This window comes from Staurois parvus, unplaced genomic scaffold, assembly GCF_062004578.1.
Source record: "Staurois parvus isolate SC_StPar_1 unplaced genomic scaffold, SC_StPar_1.0 ptg000163l, whole genome shotgun sequence".
NCBI classification, from domain to species: domain Eukaryota; kingdom Metazoa; phylum Chordata; class Amphibia; order Anura; family Ranidae; genus Staurois; species Staurois parvus.
This window is the reverse complement of record NW_028317959.1, coordinates 2,055,804-2,083,078: the sequence shown is the minus strand read 5'-3', so window position 1 is coordinate 2,083,078 and position 27,275 is coordinate 2,055,804. Positions and strand designations below refer to the sequence as shown.

At 40.2% G+C, this 27,275-nt stretch overlaps 1 protein-coding gene across 1 annotated transcript; it reads left to right on the top strand.

Moving 5' to 3' along the window:
- The first annotated feature begins 5,141 nt into the window (after window positions 1-5,141).
- On the top strand, window positions 5,142-26,692 carry LOC149462996 (galactoside alpha-(1,2)-fucosyltransferase 2-like). Its single transcript, XM_089676090.1, has 2 exons — window positions 5,142-5,206; window positions 24,924-26,692. Exons 1-2 carry the CDS (start codon window positions 5,182-5,184, stop codon window positions 25,988-25,990), a joined length of 1,092 nt encoding a protein of 363 aa, XP_089532216.1. The 5' UTR covers window positions 5,142-5,181; the 3' UTR covers window positions 25,991-26,692.
- Window positions 26,693-27,275: the final 583 nt, after the last annotated feature.

Genomic DNA, 27,275 nt, shown 5'->3' with positions numbered 1-27,275 from the left:
GGGAGATCTATTTCATATAGATCATTATGCTACCCATAATAGGGAAGTTTATATAATAATTTTTTCCTCGTCTAATAAGTACCATTATTGTCATATTATAACGGCGGTCACCGGATGACCATAATTTTGCACATTTTTATAATTTTTCCCGCTTTTAGTACATGGAGTTTTATCTCGTTGTAAGGACTATCACCAATCAGTCTTTTGTCATGAAATTATTGTAAGCTACACTATGAGAGCATATCTAGCATATATCCTTTTCCCATTCCATGCAAAAGGTTTTGGGTATTGCACTGAGGAGTCTTTGTGTTGCTGGTATGTTGGTCCTCGAGAAAATGGTGGCCGTCCATACATGCGAGCTTTGGGAAAATGGCGCCCGCTGACACGTGCATGCTCATGGTTTAGTCTTTTGTCAAATAATCATTGGAAGCTATACTATAAGAGCATACAGTCAGGTCCATAAATATTGGGACATCGACACAATTCTAACATTTTTGGCTCTATACACCACCACAATGGATTTGAAATGAAACAAACAAGATGTGCTTTAACTGCAGACTGTCAGCTTTAATTTGAGGGTATTTACATCCAAATCAGGTGAATGGTGTAGGAATTACAACAGTTTGCGTTTGTGCCTCCCACTTGTTAAGGGACCAAAAGTAATGGGACAGAATAATAATCATAAATCAAACTTTCACTTTTTAATACTTGGTTGCAAATCCTTTGCAGTCAATTACAGCCTGAAGTGTGGAACGCATAGACATCACCAGACGCTGGGTTTCATCCCTGGTGATGCTCTGCCAGGCCTCTACTGTAACTGTCTTCAGTTCCTGCTTGTTCTTGGGGTATTTTCCCTTCAGTTTTGTCTTCAGCAAGTGAAATGCATGCTCAATCGGATTCAGGTCAGGTGATTGACTTGGCCATTGCATAACATTCCACTTATTTCCCTTAAAAAACTCTTTGGTCGCATTTGCAGTATGCTTTGGGTCATTGTCCATCTGCACTGTGAAGCGGCGTCCAATGAGTTCTGAAGCATTTGGCTGAATATGAGCAGATAATATTCCCGAAACACTTCAGAATTCATACTGCTGCTTTTGTCAGCAGTCACATCATCAATAAATACAAGAGAACCAGTTCCATTGGCAGCCATACATGCCCACGCCATGACACTACCACCGCCATGCTTCACTGATGAGGTGGTATGCTTAGGATCATGAGCAGTTCCTTTCCTTCTCCATACTCTTCTCTTCCCATCACTCTGGTACAAGTTGATCTCGGTCTCATCTGTCCATAGGATGTTGTTCCAGAACTGTGAAGGCTTTTTTAGATGTCGTTTGGCAAACTCTAATCTGGCCTTCCTGTTTTTAAGGCTCACCAATGGTTTACATCTTGTGGTGAACCCTCGGTATTTACTCTGGTGAAGTCTTATCTTGATTGTTGGCTTTGACACACATACACCTACCTCCTGGAGAGTGTTCTTGATCTGGCCAACTGTTGTGAAGGGTGTTTTCTTCACCAGAGAAAGAATTCTTTGGTCATCCACCACAGTTGGTTTCCGTGGTCTTCCGGGTCTTTTGGTGTTGCTGAGCTCACCGGTGCGTTCCTTCTTTTTAAGAATGTTCCAAACAGTTGTTTTGTCCACGCCTAATGTTTTTGCTATCTCTCTGATGGGTTTGTTTTGTTTTGCCTAATGATGGCTTGCTTCACTGATAGTGACATGTCTTTGGAACTAATCTTGAGAGTTGACAGCAACATATTCCAAATGCAAATAGCACACTTGAAATGAACTCTGGACCTTTTATCTGTTCATTGTAATTGGGATAATGAGGGAATAACACCCCTGGCCATGGAACAGCTGAGAAGCCAATTGTCCCATTACTTTTGGTCCCTTAATAAGTGGGAGGCACATATGCAAACTGTTGTAATTCCTACACCGTTCACCTGATTTGGATGTAAATACCCTCAAATTAAAGCTGATAGTCTGCAGTTAAAGCACATCTTGTTTGTTTCATTTCAAATCCATTGTGGTGGTGTATAGAACCAAAAATGTTAGAATTGTGTAGATGTCCCAATATTTATGGACCTGACTGTATCTAGTACATATCCTTTCCCATTCCATGAAAAAGGTTTCGGGTATTGCTTCTCCCTCCACTTAGGAGTCTCTGCTTTGTGTTGCTGGTATGTTGGTCCCCGGGAAAATGGCGCCTGTCCACACATTCGGGCTCCGGGAAAATGGCACCTGCTGAGGAGCACATGCTCTGGACTATAAATAACTTTGCATAGATGTCCATTAGCAGGCATATCCCTTTGAAAACATGCATGCTCACGAAACATGTCAGGAAGGAGCCTGTTCATTGACGTCACGCCGCCGGGGCCGCATGAAGGTTTGGCGGCCATCTTAGTAAGCTGTTTTATACTGTTTGTTTGTACTCTCCACATGGATACGCTGTACCTTTAATAAAGCACTACACTATTAGCTGATTTTCTCTGGCTCTTTTGTGAGCTAACTCCTCAGGATTTCTCATCGCGGTTTGCTTGGTGTCATCATTCCTATCTGAGATCATCTTGGCCTTCATGGTCCTATGACTGATGGGTGTGCTGCCTGACTTACCTGGGGAAGAAACCAGCTGTTCATGTGCATTTTATGTGCGCTTCTGGTGAGTGCATATAAAGGAATACTTTTCACCAGCACTGGATGTCACCTGTTCACGGATTTATTTTCTGGACTTTTTTATAACTATTGTTTATCACAATTGTGTCATTTGATATATTACATTACATTACATTACATTGAGTTTATATAGCGCCAAAGGGTTTGCTCAGCGCTGTACAATAGAGGGGGGGACAATACATGAAACATTACAGCAACTACAAACAGCACACGAGGGGTTATAGGGCCCTACTCATATGTTCACTATCAGTCACTATTCATTTTATATCACCCAACGCTGACCAGTCAGTGTCAGGATGCCATCACACTTATCAGTATATTCATTATTCCTATATTAATAATTTATGAACTCTCACACTTTAGACTGGTAGCGCTGATCAGAGCGCCTCACTGTGTTTGCTTTTTAATATTGCTGCTATTCGTTCTATTGCTGCTTCTATTCACCTTATTATTTATTTATGTATATGCACATGTTTTAGAAGTATTTCATTTGATTCATTCATTACTTTAGCGCTGCACCTTTTATATTTCATTCACTAGTGAGGATACCAAGGGCGGTCCTTTAGTGCCCGCAGCTTATACCTTTCTACACACCCATAGCGCTCACTGACACTCCATATACATGTAGCACCCTCCTGATTAGGTGCTAGTTGGTTTAGATAAATTTAGTTTTGGCTCCTCTCTAGCCAGAGGAGCAAGTTGATTACTTTAGGCTGTTATGGGTTTCACAGGTTGCAAGTTGATTGTTCCTCCCTGCATGCTAGAACTCTCTGGGTAGTTCCAGAACATAGCTGTAGAGTAATCAGTTAAGGCTGGCCATACACTATACAATTTTCAGTCCAATTTCTGCCCAATATTCTTTAGACTTACCTTCAACTGTGCAGTGCAAGGGCCTGCTTAATTGGATACAATTGAAAGTGTTGTTTAGGTTTGACCTCATATTATATAGTTTTTGGTAAATCTAAAGGAGTTTTCTAAAGAAAATTGTATAGTGTATGGCCAGCCTTAGCAACCTAAATATGAATGCAGCCTAAATTCCTGGCCAGGAAGATGACCAGCAGGGGTCAGGGGTGTGTATAAACAGTCTGGGGCATAGAACAGCAGGATCTTCTGCTTGGTGGATACAGATTCTGCCCTCCAATAGAAGCCTGCAAGTGATTCAACACAGCCCCAGCTCAGGGAGTACTGGGGGGGGGGGGGGGTGAATACTAAAGCTAGAACAGGGGGGCACTCTTTATGTCTGGAGGAAAAGGAATTTAATCTCCAAATACGGAAAGGTTTCTTCACAGTGAGACCTGTGAAAATGTGGAATGGACTCTCTCAAGAGGTGGTTCTGGCCAGCTCAGTGGATTGCTTCAAAAAAGGCCTGGATTTTTTCTTAGATACACAGAATATAACTGGATATTAACATTTACAGGTAAAGTTGATCCAGGGAATATCCGATTGCCTCTCAGGGGATCAGGAAGGAATTTTTTTTTTCACAGCAGGAGCAAATTGGATTTTGCTTTGCTGGGGGGTTTTTTTTGCCTTTCTCTGGATCAACTGTGGGTATAGGATTATAACTTTTTTTTTTTTTGTTATCGTTGAAGTGGATGTACTTTTGTCTTTTTTCAGCCAGACTAACTATGTAACAGTCTGGAGTAAACTCTGCAGAGGATCTGGCCATGAGGCTCACGGTACAGGGTCTGACTACTGTTACTTGAATGGGGCATCTACATATATAGGGACACCGTGATTAAAGGCCTGAGAGAAATACTGTTGCTGTGTAACCTCCTTTTTGTGAGAGACTGTTCCAGAGTTTCCTGGCTCAGGGCTGTTTCCATTATGGGATCCCCCTGAAGCAGTATGTTTACATTGTCTTATACGAGAGGCCTACTTTGAAGAAGTAAATCCTTTTAGAGAGTGTCTTCAGTTTAAGATGCACTATTTCTGGAGTATCCCAAGGCACACTCGGTTTCCCATCCCAGTTCTTCAACCAATAAACCTAAAAAAAAAGACTTCTACCTGGTTATTGAGTCGAGAAACTGAGAAACGTCTGTGTGCCAAGCTGAGACAAACATCAGGACCAGTCTGGGGTTTGCGCTATACACAGGTCAAACTAGGATCTGAACACACCTGAGCCCTAATCCTGAAGAAGATCAGCTCATGCCTACCTATGTCACCACCCTATAAATTACATAAGCAGTCTCAGTCCGGCCATGAGGATGGTTCCCTAAGTGCCTTTTGAGGCTTTCAGCTTTCATGTTTCTCTGCTGTGTCATTTATATTGGCTTGAATTCAGTTATATCTCTTCCGAATCAAACAAGATGGACAACAAGGATGGATAGCAAGGTGAATAAACCTTAAGACAAATCTTCCATTCTTGTTATGCTAATTTAGATCATGAATACAAGCAGGATAAAGGGTGCCACACCCAGAATGACACTATCTCTCAAGGTTTAGTTTACCTGTCCCAGATTTATTCTGGAGAAACCAGGTTGCACAGTGAAAGTCACACACACAAGAGAGACATGAAGTGGCAGCCTGGTAATATAGGTGAGTACATATGCATGACTACCTATTCCAAATTTTACGCTACATTCACACTGGAACTCCTGCATTTAGCTCTTCTAAATGCAGGATAAATTATTTGGGAAGTACATACATTTTTTTATGTTGCTATGATCACTTTTTCCAGCATTGTGATGTTCTTTAAAGCAGATTTAGCAGCGTTTACACACATGTAATCAGACCACAGAAATACAGAATTCTATTTACTCTAAATGCAGCTAAATGCAGGTAAACACTCTTGAATGATACTTGCAAAACATTATTACATGCAGTAATATGATATAGAAATGTCCTCAGGTTTTTTTATTGCCAGTGTGAATGAAGCCTTAGATCTATGACATTGCCATCTGCCAAAGTTAATTTGTTGACGTTTGTGAAAAAAGAATGTATTACATTATTATTATAATGGTTATTGGTATTATTAATAATATTATTACTATTATTATTCAGTATTATTGTGTTCTTTTATATCCCCAAACTGTTGCTCGGGAGCCACTGTGACTCCTAGACCCTTCATGACATTTTTTTGACAAACCCCCCCCCATATTTTCTTCATATTTTGTTGTAAAACATCCAATAAAATCAAATTTCTTCATAAATTTAGACCAAAATGTATTCTTCTACATGTCTTTGCTAAAAAAAAATCCTAATATGTGTAAATTAATTGGTTTATGTGAACTATAGCTATAGTTATAGTGTCTACAAATGGGGATATATATAGTGGAATTTTTTTTTTTACTAGTAATGGCAGTGATCAGCGACTTATTGAGGGACTGCGGCAGGGATTCTGACACTGGGTGGAAACTGAATAACTGCCAGTGACATCCCCAGTGACACTAATACAGTGATCAGTGCTAATTAAAAGCTCTGTTACTGTACTAATGACACTGGGCAGGAAGGGGTTAACATCAGGGGCGATCAACTGTTAACTGTGTGCTATGTTGTGTTTTACATAGTGTGCTGTGTGTGTTTTACTATGTAGACATGCTGCTTTGTATTGCTCTGCTAAAAATTATCCCAATAAGTGTATATTAACTGGTTTGTGCGAAATTTGTAGTGTCTACAAACTATGGTATATAAACTGTATATATTTGAAAACTAATCAATTCTGATGTACTGATGGTCTCATTTCTTGAGGTCCTAAAATAGTAGAACAGTACATATAGCCCCCAATTGACCCCCTCTTGGAAAGTAGACAATCTGAGATATTTGCTAAGAGGCATGGCAAGTTTTCTGAAGTTGTAATTTGTTTGCCAAAATTTTGGGGAACATTAAGAAATTAAATATTTTTTTTTCACAATTTTTTTGCTGTTACCAGTGCAGAAAAGCATCATCACATGACTGGTCTGTTTACAATTTCTTCTTACACACTTTCATCAGAGTATTTCAGTGTCCCCATAGTAACACTGTACTACTCTTGGGGATGATCAGGGATATTTTTGATGATCACTGTAACAGAAGTCCTTTGAACTCTCATGAATGAATTTCATTCATAACTAGTGTGCTTACTCTAGTGATGCTGTGATTGGCCCATGGCTATCACATGGTACAGGGTGGTGTAATTGGCCCAGGTACCATGTGATAATTGTGGACCAATTACAGCATCACTATAGGAAACACAGCTGTTATGAATGGAATTAATTCATAACAGCTTTGTTGACATTGTGATCATTGTGGTCATCCCCTGGTCACTCAAAGAGAGTGGGAACTGTAATCCACTGTATCTCGTTGAAACAGTGGTTAGGGCTGCGGCACACAGGGTGCCCAGGGGGTAGATGTACTGTGTGTGGGCAGAAAGTGGTTAATTTTCCTAAGTCTCTCTTCCACTTCTTATTATATAGACCCTTTACTTTATAATGATTAAAAGTAGTAAATAAAGAATAACCCTAATAGGGTTTTTCCCCAAATTCTGTTACCTAGAAAGTTTTCCAGATGGAGGCTTAGCTTCCCCTTCTACTTAAAGCCTGAGTGTAGTTAAAATAAAAAATACAAAATTCAGCATAAAGGACATAATTTACTGTCACTGTGATGTGTCCCTTGTGCTGCTGTGTCCCCCATTCGCTAAAATCTTCCTCCTCCTCGATGACCCCCCACCCACCATAATCTTCCGGTGCATCATGGGTTAATAGAACTGTGGGAGCTTTCAAAGGGGTCTAATTAGGAGTGCTGACTATGAACACCCTTTCCGCCCAGCTGCTCCATTCATAGAAGCTGTAGTATGGATTCTATGAATGGAGGAGCCGGGCGGAAAGGGTGGGCATAATCGGCACTCCTAATGAGAGTGTGACAGTGCCTACAGCTCTATTAACCCCTGCTACAATGCAGAATTACAGGGGGGGGGTGCATCAAAACATTTTCTGCAATATAGACAGTGGACTACTTTAATTAATACACCATGGTGGAATATGTGTTTGGGGGGTATACGTTCTGGAGCATAATTTTACTATTTTATTTATATCATGCCACATAATAAAATATAAAATAAATAAAACTGCACTTCAGAACAAATTCCCCCAAGCAGTGGCACTATGTAAATTGAAGAAAAATTTTATATTCATCCACAATCATGTGTTTCACCAAGTGATCCTAACATACAATGCAACTGCTCACCAACTGCTCTCAAATTAAAGGAGGTCAAATGCACTCATTACATAAGGACCCCATGTATTGCTTGATCAAGTGACATCTGCAGAAGATGTCACTTGATTAAGTAATACATGGAGTCCTTATGTAATGAGTGCATTTGACCTCCTTTAATCAGCTGAAATGGTTGGAGGAGCATTGCAGAAATGCTCCTCCAACCATCTAAGCTGATTTACACAAGGTTCAGCAAATTTCCTCATATAACAGTGATAATCATAAACAGACCAGATCTAAGTGATATGATACCCATAAATAATCAGTGATTTATTTTCCCTACAGTATAAAAATATACTAACAAACACAAGCTTGTAACACAAGCATGTAAGAGTACTGCTATATGTAACACTCCTCCAGCTGAACCTCTCCGCTACAACATGATGATGTCTAAGGCTGGCCATACATTATACAATTATCTGCAGATTTTTGGTTTAGATTTACCAAAAACCATATAATAGGAGGACAAACCTAAACAACACTTTCAGTTGTATCCAATTAGGCAGGCCCTTGCACTACATAGTTGAAGGTAAATCTAAAGGAAATTGGGCAGAAAATCTGCAGATAATTGTATAATGTATGGCCAGCGTAAGATGGGGCCATGCATCTAACACATTGTATCCCCAGGCAGGACTTCCTCGGGGATACCCATATGGAGGAAAAATATATTTGAAATATATTTTAAAAATATTCTTCCCAAATATACTGCTATATATTTGAAATGCTACAATTTTGGCCATATTCAATATATTTCAAAATATATTTCAATAAATATATAAATAAAAAATATATGAAAAATATTTTTAAAAATAAATTACAAATACAGTATACTGTATGTCTTTAAAAATACAAATCTACATTTTTGGAATGCATTTACAAATATATGTAAAAATATATGTTAAAATGACTTTTTTATGTTAAAAAAATCTGAAGAATATATTTTACACAAAATATATTTTTAAAAATATATTAAATATATTCTTCAGATTTTTTAACATATAAAAAGTCATTTTTGCATATATTTGTAAATGCATTTCAAAAATGTAGATTTGTATTTTTAAAGACATACAGTATATTTGAAATATATTTTTGAAAATATTTTTCATATATTTTGTAATAAAAACGCATTTCAACATGCAGTGTGTGTATGTGTGTATATATATATATATATATATATTTAAATAATCGACTATGGCCACAATTGTAGCATTTAAATATATAAATATATGGCAATATATTTGGGAAGACAATTTTTAAACTCTATTTCAAATATATTTTTCTTCCATGTGGGTATCTGTTATATTTGGTGATCATTGCGTAAATCGGCTGAGATTGTTGGAGGAAGATTGCAGAAGGTGCCACTTGATAAAGCAATGTATGGGGTCCTTATGTAATGAATGCATTTGACCTCCTTTAATTTGAGAGATCTCATCTTCTGGTAAGCAGTTGCATTGCACATTTATACGAAGGTGGCGGTGCAAACTCATGTATTTGGATGAAGATACAATTTTTCTGCAAGTTACATTACATAAAGTGGTCTACTACACTAGGATGGAATACTGTTTGGAGGAATTAGTTCTGGAGTGGAATTTGATTTATTTTATATTTTATTATGTGGCATGATATTGTATTATTTTAGCTTTTTTTCCGAGTGCTTCACAGTTTTTTTATATGTATATTTGATTTCAAATGTGTGATACACAAATGAGTGTCAGGTGCTTTCACTGGTTAGGAGAGGTTGTAGAGACAGTCTCCCCATACTATCTGTCAAATTTAAAAACAGCGCAGCTGTGCGGGGCTCCGCCCACACGGTCGTGTCATTCATTCACAGACTACTGTGAATGAATAACCTGCAAGCCTTAGCGGCTGTGGACTTGTAGTTTTCATTGAACTACCATGGCACTGTGGAGTGGCATGGTTGTTCATTGAAGCTTCCTGTCAGAATATCTACTTGCTCATAAATCCCGTAACGGGCAACGAGGTATTCTGACAGGTCTGCAGGAGACCTACATGACATCAGCGATCTACTGATCAATGCTTTCCAGGCTCCTTTGGACAAAAATAATAAATGCACATTTTTTTTTTTACCTGCCAAAAAATGTGCATTTATTATTTTTGTCTAAAAGGTGAACTTATCCTTTAAAGCAGTTCTTACCAAATGCAATGTTAACATATGATATTTGCAAGTTCCAAAACAATCTCCTTAAAAATCAATATTAAGCCAATAATTTTCTTTTAACCTCTCCACAATAAATGTCCGACCACCTTGATCAATCACAACATATCCTCTGCATGAATAGAAAAGGTAAATATTCAAATAAATGCATCACTCTTTATAGGATATTGGATTATATTTAAACAGTATTAAACCCAAAAGCAAACATTTGTTATATGGTATCTTACCACTTCTTAGGTGTGATGGTTGCATTCAGGGACATCTTTGGTGTTTGTTTTTTGGGATGTTGGGGTGGAGAGCAAACTTTCATGGGGGGGGGGGCAAGAAAATGTTTGCCCAGGATCCAATCAATATTAAATACCGCCCTAGCTGCTTTGGTTTTTTTTTTGTAGGCTTTCTTTCCTTTATTTTCACCTTTTACACCTATTTTTACCTAATGTTCACAATTACAGTTCCTAGGGGAGTACAAATATATGTGTATACAAAGTAATCTTGTCTTTTTTACACTCATGATCAGACTGTACAATATTTTTTTATTCTGTTGCATGAAAATTGGATTGACTTTAGGCTGATGTCATTCAGACACTATTACCTCAGCTCCTGATCCAATTAGAGACTCAGATTTTATGATGGAACAAATGCTGTTCCAGTTTGTTGCCGTGATATTTATCTGTGCTGGAGAATTACACTTCAGATGAAATCTACATACAAAAGTTTGGGGCTGGATCTACATGTGCACTGGAGCCATCTTCTTTGTCTCAATTTTCTAACTTCTACATCTGCAGAACAGCTTGTTCTGTTGAAGTACAGCAGACTTACTGGCCAGATCACCAGGTGAAAATAAAGGAAAGAAAGCATAACAAAGAAAACAAAGGCATGCTATAACGTCTAATAATCTGCAATAGAATAAATGTTTGTTTTTATGTTGAATATTGCTTTAAGCAATTTGACATCTTTGTATGCACTTTTTTGCACCCAATTTGCATTCTGACAATCAATGATCTAATTCCAGGATGCAGTGGATGAGCATGGATTAGCATTATAAAATTAGTGATTGTGTAGATAAGCCTTTCGCAACCTTTTAACAAAAAGCCATTGTTTCTCATTTTTAGGGACTCTTTAATGACTGGCATAGTACCACTGGATTGGCGTAAAGCCAACGTAGTGCCAATATTTAAAAAGGGGTCAAAATCTTTACAAGTAATTATAGACCTGTTAGTTTAACTTCTATAGTTGGGAAGATACTGGAGAGTTTAATAAAAGACCACATTCTTGCTGGAAACAAATATTTTAAGCAACAGACAGCATGGATTCATGAAAGACAGAAGTTGTCAGACAAATCTGATTTCTTTTTATGAGGAGGTGAGAGAAACCTTGGGGTAGCGGTGGACGTGATATACTTGGATTTTGCAAAAGCGTTTGACACAGTTCCCCACACATGGCTAATGTGTAAGGTAAAGTCTACTGGCTTGGAAAAATCTATATGTAAATGGATAGAAAACTAGCTAAACCGGGGCGGCACAGTGGCTTAGTGGTTAGCATGTCTGCTTTGCAGTAAATGGGTCATGGGTTTGATTCCCAACCATGGCGCCTCCTGCCTGGAGCTTTTATGTTCTCCCTGTGCTTGTGTCGGTTTCCTCTGGGTACTCCGGTTTCCTCCCACATTCCAAAGACATGCTGGTAGGTTAATTGGCTCCTGTCTAAATTGGCCCTAATATATGAATGTGAATTAGGGACTTTAGATTGTATACCCCTTGAGGAATAGGGACTGATGTAAATGTACAATATATATATGTAAAGCGCTGTGTAAATTGACAGCGCTATATAAATACCATAAATAAATAAACAATCGTATTCAGAGAGTAGTGGTTAATGATTCATACTCGGAATGATCTCGTGGTGTACCCCAAGGTTCAGTGTTGGGACCCTTACTTTTTAATATATTGATAAACAATATAGGGTCTGGAATTAAGAATCCAGTCTTTGCAGATGACACCAAGCTGTGCAGTGGAATAATGTCCTTACAGGATGTCTCCAACTTACAAGCTGACCTCAATGCACTGTTTATTGGGCAACTATGTGGCAAATGAGGTTTAATGTTGATAAATGTAAGGTTCTGCATTTGGGGGCTAAGAATATGCATGCATCATACATACTGGGGGGGTACAACTGGGGGAATCAATGGTGGATATGGATCTGGGGGTCCTGGTAGATCACAAGCTTAATAATGGCATGCAATAACAAGCTGCAGGTTCTAAAGCGAGCAAAATCCTCTCTTGTATTAAAAGAGGTATAGACTCCGGAGAGAGAGATATCATATTACCCCTGTGCAAATCATTAGTAAAACCTCATCTGGAATATGCAGTTCAGTTTTGGGTACCAATTCACAAAAAGAACATTGGGGAACTGGAGAATGTACAGAGAAGGGCAACTGAACTGATAAGAGGTATGGAGGAGCTCAGCTTTTAGAGGAACTGAATTTGTTCTCACTTGAGAAGAGGAGATTAAGGGGGAATATGATCAACATGTATAAATACATCAGTGGTTCGTATAGTGAACTCAGTGTAGAGCTATTCATCCTGAGGTCATCACTAGAGATGAGCGAATCGAACCAGGCGAACCGGAATTCGAGTCGAATTTCAGGAAATATTCGATTCGCGGCGAAACCGAAATTTTGCCTACTTCGGGTGCGCGAATCGAACATTTCCCGATCAGCCGGCAAAAGTGTCCCTGCAGTGAGCTCCGCTATTTCTGACAGTTCTCTGACAGAAGGAACACATGTTTAGCGGTTGAAACATTGTATCTATTAGTTTACATTTAGGATACAGATGTTTCAACCACTGTTCATGTGAAGAAGCTGTGAGAGAACTGTCAGAAATAGAGGAACTCTGCACATACACTTTTTGCCGGCTTGGAATTATTCTTCTTTTCATCCTACTTCTTCTTCTTCTTCATCTTCATCCTCAGAAGAAGAGGATGAGGATGAAGAAGAAGAAGAAGAAGTAGGATGAAAAGAAGAATAATTCCAAGCCGGCAAAAAGTGTATGTGCAGAGTTCCTCTATTTCTGACAGTTCTCTCACAGCTTCTTCACATGTACAGCGGTTGAAACATCTGTATCCTAAATGGAAACTAATAGATACAATTTGTATCTATTAGTTTCCATTTAGGATACAGATGTTTCAACCGCTGTACATGTGAAGAAGCTGTGAGAGAACTGTCAGAAAAATGAGGAACTCTGCACATACACTTTTTGCCGGCTTGGAATTATTCTTCTTTTCATCCTACTTCTTCTTCTTCTTCTTCTTCTTCATCCTCATCCTCATCCTCATCCTCTTCTTCTGAGGATGAGGATGAGGATGAAGAAGAAGCAGTAGGATGAAAATAAGAATAATTCCAAGCCGGCAAAAAGTGTATGTGCAGAGTTCCTCTATTCTGCAGATACACTTAGAGGAGCTCTGCACATACACTTTTTGCCTGTTTGGAATTAATCTTATTTTCATCCTACTTCTTCTTCTTCTTCTTCTTTATCCTCATCCTCAGAAGAAGAAGAAGAGGATGAAGAAGAAGAAGAAGAAGAAGAAGTAGGATGAAAATAAGAATAATTGCAAGCCGGCAAAAAGTGTATGTGCAGAGTTCCTCTATTCTGCAGATACACTTAGAGGAGCTCTGCAGATACACTTAGAGGAGCTCTGCACATACACTTTTTGCCGGCTTGGAATTAATCTTATTTTCATCCTACTTCTTCTTCTTCATCCTCATCCTCATCCTCAGAAGAAGAAGAGGATGAGGATGAGGATGAAGAAGAAGAAGAAGAAGAAGAAGTAGGATGAAAATAAGAATAATTCCAAGCCGGCAAAAAGTGTATGTGCAGAGCTCCTCTAAGTGTATCTGCAGAGCTCCTCTAAGTGTATCTGCAGAATAGAGGAACTCTGCACATACACTTTTTGCCGGAAACCGCTGTATGGAGGGAATGTCCCAGAACTGTCATAAATAGTCTATTTCTGACAGTTCTGGGACATTCACTCCATACAGCTGTTTCAACCGCTGTATGGAGGGAATGTCATAGAACTGTCAGAAATAGACTATTAATGACAGTTCTGGGACTGTCCTTCCATACAGCGGTTGAAACATTGTATCTATTTGTTTCCATAAATGGATCCATTTATGGAAACAAATAGATACAATGTTTCAACCGCTGTATGGAAGGACAGTCCCAGAACTGTCATTAATAGTCTATTTCTGACAGTTCTATGACATTCCCTCCATACAGCGGTTGAAACAGCTGTATGGAGTGAATGTCCCAGAACTGTCAGAAATAGACTATTTATGACAGTTCTGGGACATTCACTCCATACAGCGGTTGAAACATTGTATCTATTTTTTTCCATAAATGACATTCTGCAGATACACTTAGAGGAGCGCTGCAGATACACTTTTTGCCGGCTTGGAATTATTCTTATTTTCATCCTACTTCTTCTTTTTCTTCTTATGAGGATGAGGATGAAGAAGAAGAAGTAGGATGAAAATAAGATTAATTCCAAGCCGGCAAAAAGTGTATCTGCAGCGCTCCTCTAAGTGTATTTGCAGAATGTCATTTATGGAAAAAAATAGATACAATGTTTCAACCGCTGTATGGAAGGACAGTCCCAGAACTGTCATAAATAGTCTATTTCTGACAGTTCTGGGACATTCACTCCATACAGCTGTTTCAACCGCTGTATGGAGGGAATGTCATAGAACTGTCAGAAATAGACTATTAATGACAGTTCTGGGACTGTCCTTCCATACAGCGGTTGAAACATTGTATGTATTTGTTTCCATAAATGGATCCATTGTATGTATTTGTTTCCATAAATGGATCCATTTATGGAAACAAATACATACAATGTTTCAACCGCTGTATGGAAGGACAGTCCCAGAACTGTCATTAATAGTCTATTTCTGACAGTTCCATGACATTCCCTCCATACAGCGGTTGAAACAGCTGTATGGAGTGATTGTCCCAGAACTGTCAGAAATAGTCTATTTCTGACAGTTCTGGGACATTCACTCCATACAGCTGTTTCAACCGCTGTATGGAGGGAATGTCATGTAACTGTCAGAGTCCCAGAACTGTCATTAATAGTCTATTTCTGACAGTTCCATGACATTCCCTCCATACAGCGGTTGAAACAGCTGTATGGAGTGAATGTCCCAGAACTGTCAGAAATAGACTATTTATGACAGTTCTGGGACTGTCCTTCCATACAGCGGTTGAAACATTGTATCTATTTTTTTCCATAAATGACATTCTGCAAATACACTTAGAGGAGCGCTGCAGATACACTTTTTGCCGGCTTGGAATTAATCTTATTTTCATCCTACTTCTTCTTCTTCATCCTCATCCTCATCCTCATAAGAAGAAAAAGAAGAAGTAGGATGAAAATAAGAATAATTCCAAGCCGGCAAAAAGTGTATCTGCAGCGCTCCTCTAAGTGTATCTGCAGAATGTCATTTATGGAAAAAAATAGATACAATGTTTCAACCGCTGTATGGAGTGAATGTCCCAGAACTGTCATAAATAGTCTATTTCTGACAGTTCTGGGACATTCACTCCATACAGCTGTTTCAACCGCTGTATGGAGGGAATGTCATAGAACTGTCAGAAATAGACTATTAATGACAGTTCTGGGACTCTGACAGTTACATGACATTCCCTCCATACAGCGGTTGAAACAGCTGTATGGAGTGAATGTCCCAGAACTGTCAGAAATAGACTATTTCTGACAGTTCTGGGACAATCACTCCATACAGCTGTTTCAACCGCTGTATGGAGGGAATGTCATGGAACTGTCAGAAATAGACTATTAATGACAGTTCTGGGACTGTCCTTCCATACAGCGGTTGAAACATTGTATGTATTTGTTTCCATAAATGGATCCATTTATGGAAACAAATACATACAATGTTTCAACAGCTGTATGGAAGGACAGTCCCAGAACTGTCAGAAATAGTCTATTTCTGACAGTTCTGGGACATTCACTCCATACAGCTGTTTCAACCGCTGTATGGAGGGAATGTCATGGAACTGTCAGAAATAGACTATTAATGACAGTTCTGGGACTGTCCTTCCATACAGCGGTTGAAACATTGTATGTATTTGTTTCCATAAATGGATCCATTTATGGAAACAAATACATACAATGTTTCAACCGCTGCATGGAAGGACAGTCCCAGAACTGTCATTAATAGTCTATTTCTGACAGTTCCATGACATTCCCTCCATACAGCGGTTGAAACAGCTGTATGGAGTGAATGTCCCAGAACTGTCATAAATAGAGAGAAACTGTCACAGAACTGTCCTTCTTCTCATCCTTCTCCTTCTTCTCATCCTTCTTCTCATCCTTCTTCTCATCCTTCTTCTCATCCTTCTCCTTCTTCTCATCCTTCTCCTTCTTCTCATCCTTCTCCTTCTCCTTCTTCTCATCCTTCTCCTTCTCCTTCTTCTCATCCTTCTCCTTCTCCTTCTTCTCATCCTTCTCCTTCTCCTTCTTCTCATCCTTCTCCTTCTTCTCATCCTTCTCCTTCTCCTTCTTCTCATCCTTCTCCTTCTCCTTCTTCTCATCCTTCTCCTTCTCCTTCTTCTCATCCTTCTCCTTCTCCTTCTTCTCATCCTTCTCCTTCTGCTTCTCCTTCTCCTTCTCCGTCTTCTCATCCTTCTCCTTCTCATCCTTCTCCTTCTTCTCATCCTTCTCCTTCTTCTCATCCTTCTCCTTCTCCTTCTTCTCATCCTTCTCCTTCTTCTCATCCTTCTCCTTCTTCTCATCCTTCTCCTTCTCCTCATCCTTCTCCTTCTTCTCATCCTTCTCCTTCTCCTTCTTCTCATCCTTCTCCTTCTTCTCATCCTTCTCCTTCTTCTCATCCTTCTCCTTCTCCTTCTTCTCATCCTTCTCCTTCTCCTTCTTCTCATCCTTCTCCTTCTCCTTCTTCTCATCCTTCTCCTTCTCCTTCTTCTCATCCTTCTCCTTCTCCTTCTTCTCATCCTTCTCCTTCTGCTTCTCCTTCTCCTTCTCCGTCTTCTCATCCTTCTCCTTCTCATCCTTCTCCTTCTTCTCATCCTTCTCCTTCTTCTCATCCTTCTCCTTCTCCTTCTTCTCATCCTTCTCCTTCTTCTCATCCTTCTCCTTCTTCTCATCCTTCTCCTTCTCCTCATCCTTCTCCTTCTTCTCATCCTTCTCCTTCTCCTTCTTCTCATCCTTCTCCTTCTTCTCATCCTTCTCCTTCTCCTCATCCTTCTCCTTCTTCTCATCCTTCTCCTTCTCCTTCTTCTCATCCTTCTCCTTCTCCTTCTTCTCATCCTTCTCCTTCTCCATCTTCTCATCCTTCTCCTTCTCCTTCTTCTCATCCTTCTCCTTCTTCTCATCCTTCTCCTTCTTCTCATCCTTCTCCTTCTCCTCATCCTTCTCCTTCTCCTTCTTCTCATCCTTCTCCTTCTCCTTCTTCTCATCCTTCTCCTTCTCATCCTTCTCCTTCTCCTCATCCTTCTCCTTCTCCTTCTTCTCATCCTTCTCCTTCTCCTTCTTCTCATCCTTCTCCTTCTTCTCATCCTTCTCCTTCTCCTCATCCTTCTCCTTCTTCTCATCCTTCTCCTTCTCCTTCTTCTCATCCTTCTCCTTCTCCTTCTTCTCATCCTTCTCCTTCTCCATCTTCTCATCCTTCTCCTTTTCCTTCTTCTCATCCTTCTCCTTCTGCTTCTCCTTCTCCTTCTCCGTCTTCTCATCCTTCTCCTTCTTCTCATCCTTCTCCTTCTTCTCATCCTTCTCCTTCTCCTTCTTCTCATCCTTCTCCTTCTTCTCATCCTTCTCCTTCTTCTCATCCTTCTCCTTCTCCTTCTTCTCATCCTTCTCCTTCTTCTCATCCTTCTATTTCTTCTCATCCTTCTCCTTCTCCTTCTTCTCATCCTTCTCCTTCTCCTTCTTCTCATCCTTCTCCTTCTTCTCATCCTTCTTCTTCTTCTCATCCTTCTCCTTCTCCTTCTTCTCATCCTTCTCCTTCTTCTCATCCTTCTTCTCATCCTTCTCCTTCTTCTCATCCTTCTCCTTCTTCTCATCCTTCTTCTCATCCTTCTCCTTCTTCTCATCCTTCTCCTTCTCCTTCTTCTCATCCTTCTCCTTCTCCTTCTTCTCATCCTTCTCCTTCTCATCCTTCTCTTTCTTCTCATCCTTCTCCTTCTTCTCATCCTTCTCCTTCTCCTTCTTCTCATCCTTCTCCTTCTCCTTCTTCTCATCCTTCTCCTTCTCCTTCTTCTCATCCTTCTCCTTCTTCTCATCCTTCTCCTTCTCCTTCTCCTTCTCCTTCTCTTTCCTCATCTCCAAGGGCATTTAAATTAAAGGTACAGTGTTCTGCACTAATTTAAAGGCTCTCTGAAGCCTAGAAACCCTTTTTATAAGTCATCTTCGTAGCGAAGAAATTCGCATCGAATCGAATTTCACACTGGAATTCGCCGAATCAGCCGAATCGAATTTTTGAAAAATTCGCTCATCTCTAGTTATCACAGAGGACAAGGAGAAAAATAAATATAATCTCCAAACATGGAAAGGTTTCTTCGTCTTTGGGAAGAATTCTTCTTTCATTTGTGGTCATTGGGAAGAATCCCCCCTACAGATAGCTAAAAAGATCATTGGTGTCAGCAGTTATTCATCTGAAAAGCAGAAATCTCTTATTGCTCTAGCGACCACTGGGGGAACCCTAGAGTTCATTGAAGCCCTGGCTGAGAAACCCTGCTGTAGATGTTTCTCCAAGTCTACTAGGTTGTATCAAAAAGTTTTGAGACTAGTTTTGTCAGACGACAACAGATGGCAGCACAAGGCTGCACGCACAGTCACAGGGACTAGTCAGTGTGCCAAAAGACATTGTCCTGTATACATTGGGAGCTGTGCAACTGGTGCTATTCTGACCAAGTGCTTTACCACATCTGCTATTTCATCATGGACAGCAAAGTTAGAACAAAAAGCAAACGTGAAATTCTGTGTGAAACTGAGCAAATCTGCCAGAGACGTTTGACTTAATTCGGCAAGTTTATGGCGATGCTGCAATGAGTTGTTCCAGGTGTTTTAAATGGCATGTATATAGTAAATGGCATGTATATATGTAAATAGTGGCAAGCGCTATTTAAACTGGCAGCAGTAATGCCTCTTTGCAGTTTGGTCTTTAGCTCCTGAATGTGTATCCTGATGCTTGTGCTTGGCTCATGATACTGAACCAGCTTGTTCCTGACCTCTGCTTGTCTGCTACCTGCCCTGACCTCTGGCTTGTCTTGGATTACTGTTTTGCATCCTGCTCTTGTCTGACTGAACCTCTGCTGTTGACCTGGCCTGTGACCCAACTACATTATTTCCTTCCATCTGACCTTGTATTTTCCACCTTGCTCCCCAGTGATCCATCCATTCAGTGCAGCTGCATACGGATCATGCTCTCTGCCATCAGTCTGTCCTGCTGCTTCGCCTGCCTGCTGGCTACTGCTGAAACTCAGACCACTGGACTGATCACAGGCAATCATACCTCGCAGTGCTCCTGCGGCTGCTGTCCCACTATCAGTAGCCCTCGAACTGGAGCTGTATGGGAGGCCTGCCTCTTCACGTCAGGCTCACTATCCAGGTACATGACAGTACTGGGAGACACAGCAAACCATCTGGCAATGGCATATATTGATGTGCCATCCTGGAGGAATTGGACTGCCTGTGCAACTTCTGTAGGGCCTCATGTTACCAGTAGAGACACTGACCCTTAGCCAAAAGTAAATCTAGTGAAAAACAGTCAGAAAAGATGAGCAGGGAAAAAAATGTCAGGGGACTCCACCTGTAAAATCATTCCTTTTTTGGGGGTCGTCTCATTGTTGCCCATCTAGTGCACCTGTTGTTAATTTTATTAACACAAAAGCTGATGAAACTGTTTAACAACCCCCTCTGCTACTTAACTGACCAGATAAATATCCCAGGAGTTTAATTGACTTGATGCTAAACTCTGAATAGAAAGTGTTTCTTTAATTTTTTTGAGCAGTGTATATTCAACATACAGTTGCAAGAAAAAGTATGTGAACCCCTTGGGATTGCGTGGAGTTTTGCATGAATTGGGCATAAAATGTGCTCTGAACGTCATCTAAGTCACAACAATAGAAGAACACAGTCTGCTGAACATAATACTACACAAACATTAGATGTTGCCATGGTTTAATTGCACATAACATGTAAACATTCACAGTGCAGGGAGGAAAAAGTATGTGAGGCCCTAGCTTAATGACTTCTCCCAGAGCTAATTGGAGCCAGGAGTGAGCCAACCTTGACTCCAATCAGTGTGATGATATTGGATGTGTTGCTGACAGCTGTCCTGCCCTTAACAAACACACACTTGTTTTGGGTTTACCAACATCAAAACCTCATCCCCACTGTAAAACGTGGCGGAGGGAGCATCATGGTTTGGGGCTGCTCTGCTGCCTCAGGGCCTGGACGGATTGTTGTCATTGATGGGAAAATGAATTCCAGAGTTTATCAAGACATTTTGCAGAAAAACGTACGACCATCTGTCCGCCAACTGAAGCTCCGCAGAGGATGGGTGATGCAACAGGACAATGACCCAAAGCATACAAGTAATTCAACAAAACAATGGCTGCAACAGCACAGAATACGCCTTCTGGAGTAGCCCAGTCAGAGTCCTGACCTCAACCCGATTTAAATGCTGTGGCATGACCTTAAGAGAGCGATTCACACCAGACATCCCAAGAATATTGCTACACTGAAACAGTTTTGTGAAGAGGAGTGGTCCAAAATTACTTTAGATCGTTGTGTAGGTCTGACCTGCAACTACAGGAAACGTTTGGTTGAGGTTATTGCTGCCAAAGGAGGGTCAACCAGTTATTAAGTCCAAAGGTTCACATAGTTTTTCCTCCCTGCACTATGAATGTTTACATGTTATGTGCAATTAAACCATGGCAACATCTAATGTTTGTGTAGTATTATGTTCAGCAGACCGTGTTCTTCTATTGTTGTGACATAGATGACGTTCAGAGCACATTTTATGCCCAATTCATGCAAAACTCCACGCAATCCCAAGGGGTTCACATACTTTTTCTTGCAACTGTAAATCAAAAAATAAGGAGGCACAAGGGTAGAACAAAAACACTAAACTTCAAAAGAGCCAACTTTTCTAAGCTATGCTCAATACTACAGGAAATTAAATGAGACAAAATCCTAGACACACTGAACATTTGGAATACTTTAGGAACAGATTAAATAAAGGTATTATCCAATGTATTCCATTGGGCAATAAATATAAGAGTGAAGGTTAAACCTGGGTGGCTAAACTGTAACGTAAAAGGACATATCAAGGAGAAAAGAATGGCCTTCAAGGAATATAAGGCAGAGGGGTCATTGTCAAAATTCCAACATTATAAGGAAAGTGTAAGAGAGCAATCAGGATGGCTAAAATAGACTATGAGAGACATATAGCATAGGAGAGTAAAAAGAATCCCAAGAAAGTTTTAAAATATATTAATAGCATTGAATGCATTCTTCTCCTCAGTTTATACAAAGGAAAAGGAGGGGTATAGTAAACAGGACTGTATCATTAGTAACACACCACAGAATGTACCCTTGTGGCTAACAGAAGACAATGTCTAAAAAATACTAGACAATCTCAACACAAATAAATCCCCAGATCAGATGGCTTACACCCAAGAGTCCGTAAAGAACTCAGACAGGTGAATGATTGCTGAAGGGCCAACATGGTATCACTATTCAAAAAAGGGCAAAGACATATACCTGGGAATTACAGACCAGTCAGTCTAATATCAATAATATGTAAACTAATTGAGGGGATGATAATGGACTATATCCAAGAATTTGCTGAAGAAAACAGTATAATTAGTAGTAATCAGCATGCATTTACAAAAGGTCGTTCTTGCCAAACAAATCTGTTAACATTCTATGGGGAAATGAGCACCCATCTAAAGGAAGGGCGATGGATGTGCTGTATCTGGATTTTGCAAAAGCTTTCGATACAGTTCCACATAAACGTTTAATTTACAAACTAAGATCTATGGGCATAGACCACAGGGTTTGTTCATGGAAAGAAAATTGGTTGCAGGGATGCATCCAACGAGTGGTGATAAATAGCGAGTACTCAGACTGGACTGAAGTGGTAAGTGGGGTACCACAAGGCTCTGCCCTGGGGCCAATTCTGTTTAATTTATTCATAAATGATATAGAGGTTGGTATAAAGAGCTCAATCTCAGTATTTGCTGATGATACATAGCTAAATAGGGCAATAATTTCACAACAAGATATAGAAATTTTAAATGAGGGTGGGCAAATACATGGCAAATTAGGTTTAATGTTGAAAAATGTAATGCACTTGGGGGCTAAAAATATGAAAGCAAATTGCTCACTAGGAGGAGAACCTCTGGGGGAATCCAGAATGGAAAAGATCTGGGGGTCGTAGGAGACAACAGGCTCAGTAGTAGCATGCAATGCCGAGCTGCAGCAAGCAATGCATTAAAAGGGAATTTACTCAAGATATAAAACTATAATCCTGCCACTTTACAAAACTCTGGTTCGGCCACATCTAGAGTATGCTGTAAAGTTCTGATCACCAATTCTCAGGAGGGAGGTGTGGGAACTGGAGAGAGCCCAGAGAAGGGCAACAAAGTTAAAAAGGGGACTGGAGGACCTCAGGTATGAAGAACAATTACAAACACAAAACATATCCCTGGAAAAGAAACACTTGAGAGCGGATATGATAGCGTAATACAGGTATCTTAATAGTAATTTTAGTATAGGGAATAAACTAATCAGTCTCAGGGAATGTAATAAGACAGGGCCACCCAATGAGATTGGAAGAGAAATGGTTTAACCTCAATGTTTACTGTTTTTTTTTTATTATCAAAGGAAAACTGGCCCAAAACAGTAAAAAAAAATTTTTTTTTAAATTTAGATGTGTATTTCTTGTTACTGCCATAACCTACCACCAAAGAACAACACAAAATACATTTTCCACCTCTTGACGATTGCAGTGATACCATATATGTGTATGTTATTTGTACCTGTAGTACAGCCCAGAAACAATAGTGCGCATTTTGTTTTTTTGGGGGTTTTTTTTACCTAAAACACACTGCCATTAACTGACACTGGTACCAATTAAAAAAAAAACCAAATCATAACCTTTGACCCTGACATTTTTACCTTGACCTATGAACCTGACTAAAACACTTACCCTGGCACCAAACTAGATAAATTCTTGATCTAGGTATTTTTTCTTTATTTTTTCTTTAATTTTTTAATATGTATTCATTTATTTTTAACAAACATTTTTTTTCTCTATGCCAGGGGTTGGAGAGATACAATGGATCTCTCTCCTCCATTACCTCCATCTCTCTCCTCCATTCATAGGGGAAAAAAAAGCAAGGGGGCGGGCTAAACAGTGACTGATCATTGTGATAGCCAATCAGAGGCTATCACAGTGATCATGTGACCAGGAATCGGGAGTCCCCGATCCCAATCATTAGAATAGGACCCGGGGCTCTCAGTGACACCCCGGTCTTTGCACTGGGAGCGTGCTGTGCTGTGTGCTCCCAGCAAAAAGACAGGTACGCAAATATGCAGCCCCACGGAAAAAAGCCCAGTTCTGTGAGGCAGCATATTTGTGTGATGTCGGCATCAAGGGGTTGGAATCAGTGTCTTAGAGTTCATTAAAGGACATAAGTCCTTTGCATGGTGCACTCAGAGTCTGGTGAAGCAGTGCATGTTAGCCAATCAGCTTCTAACTTCAACTTGTTCAATGAAGCTTCGGCAATAAAACCTGGAAGCTGATTGGTTTCTATGTAGCTTGCAACAGATTTTGCACTCTCCAGTTTTAGTAAATAACCCTCATTGTGTCCCTTAACAAATTCCAAGAAACAGATTTTACAAAAAGCAAAAAAGGCCTGTTTCCCCATGCCCCTGCTAATATTAAAATCACTTTTCTTGTTTAATTTACATTAAGAAATCTTTAATATTTCATTAATTTGTTTATCGGTCTATTGACACCTATTTAGGATAGCAACACTCGCCAACTGCATTACAAATCAGCAGGGCATTGTCAACCCAGCCAGTTCCATATTTACAAGGGAGCTAAAGGGACAACTGCCCTGGGTCACCTTGACAGAAAGTGTCCTCCCCTATACAAAAATAATCTAAAACAATATAAAACAAATAATAATGAAAATACTTTATTTTATTAAATATATCCTGGGAAGTAATATTTTGCCTGCCATCATCTGTAAACTTTTTTTTTTAATCTGGACTGGTATATTGTATCATTATTAAAAACTAATTTTGGCAGTTCATTGAACCACACATACAAAGCTTACACTCTTATGGAAAGTAGCCTATGACTGCATTTGTGTGTGCATGTTTGACATCAGAATGATGTTGTGTCATGCATTTTGAAAATGTGTGACTGTCATTGAGAATGTAAACCAACTCTGTGTATGAGGGACCCCCTGAATCTGATCTGCCCTGGCCTCCCCAAGGTCTAAATCTGGCTCTGGACACAGTCTCTGCAGACTGCCACCCGCTGCCACTGTTATAATAGGAAGCCCAGCATAGAACAGAGCAGTGATGTTACATACTTTCCGGTTCCCCCATAGCCTTGCCAAGTACTGTGCCCACATGACCAGTATTTAAACTCCTCAAAAGCTTTTCAGTCTTCTATTATACACTTCATTCTTGCTAAAGGGGCATAGGGTTCCTTCCTTGTTAATTTCCTTTACATGTACTTTAAATGGGGTTACCTGCCATGTCTGCAGACTTTGCTTTTCACATGCATATTAAGTTTTGTTTTTTGTTAATGTGTACTATTTCTTATTTTGTCTCTAGCAAGGTCCCCTGGCAAACTAAACAGATGTCTCTTCTGGATCATAGGAGTTAATGTGATTTTCCTTGTCATTATAAAGTTTTCCAGCATTTTTACTAGCAACTTGAGCATCAATATGTTTATGGACCTTATGAAAAAAAGCAAACCACTTTCCACAACAGAGGAACTGCCCACTAAGGAGATAATAGCCGTGGAAAAACCAAAACCATTGACTGGTATGTGGACTGTCAATGCAATTGGTCGCCTAGGTAATTTAATGGGAGAGTATGCTACACTATACTCTCTAGCTAAGATGAACGGCCGACAAGCCTACATCTTGCCAGGAATGCAAAATAAACTAGCAAGGATCTTTAAGATAAGACTGCCAGTGCTTGACCAGGATGTAGCTAAGCGCATAAAATGGAGCAATTACAGACTTCATGACTGGATGTCTGATGAATACCGACATATTGAAGGAAATAATGTTCATCTCAGTGGCTACCCATGTTCTTTTACATTTTACCACCACATAAAAGATGAAATTCTCAGAGAATTTACATTCCATGACTTCATTAAAGAAGAGTCTTATGCATATCTGAACAATGTGCGTGGTGACAAGAAAAATGTCTCTTTTGTAGGTGTACATGTTCGCCGAGGAGACTATGTGTATGTTATGCCCAACACATGGAAAGGGGTGCTTGCTGACAAAGGATATTTGCAAAAAGCTATGGACTATTTTAGAAACAAGTATGAAAACCCGCTGTTTATTGTAACCAGTAATGGGATGGACTGGTGTAAGGAGAACATTGATAATTCACTGGGAGATGTTCACTTTGGCGGAGATGGTCAAGAAGGATTCCCAGATCGGGATTTTGCCCTCTTGGCACATTGTAACCACACCATCATGACTATAGGAACCTTTGGTATTTGGCTGGGCTACCTGGTAGGTGGCGAAACCATCTATTTAACAAACTACACACTGCCCGACTCTCCTTTTCTTAACGTTTTTAAATATGAAGCCGCTTTCCTTCCAGAATGGATTGGGATTCCAGCAGACCTCTCACCACTGTTGAATAAGAAAGACCCTTAACTTCAATTTGGGAAATGGAGTTGGGCATAATACTCAGAGTATTTGAGAACTGCATCTCTTTTGGAAAAGCAATTGTGTTTTATACAATACAAAAACAGAATGCATATTGTATTAGTTCTTGTAATACCATCTGGTAAGCAATTACAAGGATTTTAATATACTTTTAAGTGCCAGATATATGAACATCAGAGTAATAAAAAAAAAAAAGTCAGAGGAACCAATAACTCTTTGTCCCCAATACAGTTTTGAGAATGAAAGTGCACACCTGACTCTTTGCAAAAAACATTTTCTTCTGTTCTAGTTTTAATTTTCTCATTATCAAATAGCACATCATACTTTACAAATGATCTTCCATCCTAATGTATTTATTTACATTTAACCACTTGCCTACCAGGCACTTATACCCCCTTCCTTACCAGGCCAATTTTCAGCTTTCAGCGCTGCCGCACTTTGATTGACAATTGCGCGGTCATGCAACATTGTACCCATATGAAATTTTGATCATTTTTTTCTCACAAATAGAGCTTTCTTTTGGTGGTATTTAATCGCCACTGGGCGCTTTACTTTTTGCGCTATAAATTAAAAAATGTGCAAAAAATTTGAAAAAAAAAAAAAGTTTATTTGTTTCTTTTATAAAATTTTTCAAACAGGTATTTTTTCTCCTTCACTGATTTGCGTTGATGAGGCGGCACTGATGGGCACTGATAGGCGGCACTGATGGGCACTGATAGGCAGCACTAAAGGGCACTGATAGGCAGTACTAATGAGGTGGCACGGATAGGCGGCACTGATAGACAGCACTAATTAGGGGTCACGGATAGGCGGCACTGATATGCAGCACTGATAGGCGGCACTGATAGGTGACACTGATGATGGGTACTGATAGACGGCACTGACTGGCATCACTTCTGGGCACTGACTGGCGGCACTGACTGGCACAACCCCTGGGCACTGACTGGTGGCACTGACTGGCAGCACTGGTGGGTGGCACTGGTGGGTGGCACTGGTGGACAGCACTGGTGGGTGGGCACAGGTGGGTGGCACTGGTGGGCACAGGTGGGTGGCGCTGGTGGGCACAGGTGGGTGGGCACAGGTGGGTGGCACTGCTGGGCACATGTAGGTGGCACTGCTGGGCACAGGTAGGTGGCACTGCAGAGTGGCACAGGTGGGGGCACTGCTGGGCACAGGTGGGGGCACTGCTGGGAATGGGTGGGCGGGGCTAGTGGGCGCACAGCTGATCGGAACTTGCGGGGGTCACTGCTGGGCACCGATCATCAGGGCACTG

Bases quoted from the DNA above. Each gene is read 5' to 3' on its own strand.
- LOC149462996 (XM_089676090.1), top strand. From the start codon at position 5,182: ATGAAGTGGCAGCCTGGTAATATAG. The intron at 5,207-24,923 runs GTGAGTACATAT...TTTTGTCTCTAG, and splicing joins GTGGCAGCCTGGTAATATAG to CAAGGTCCCCTGGCAAACTA.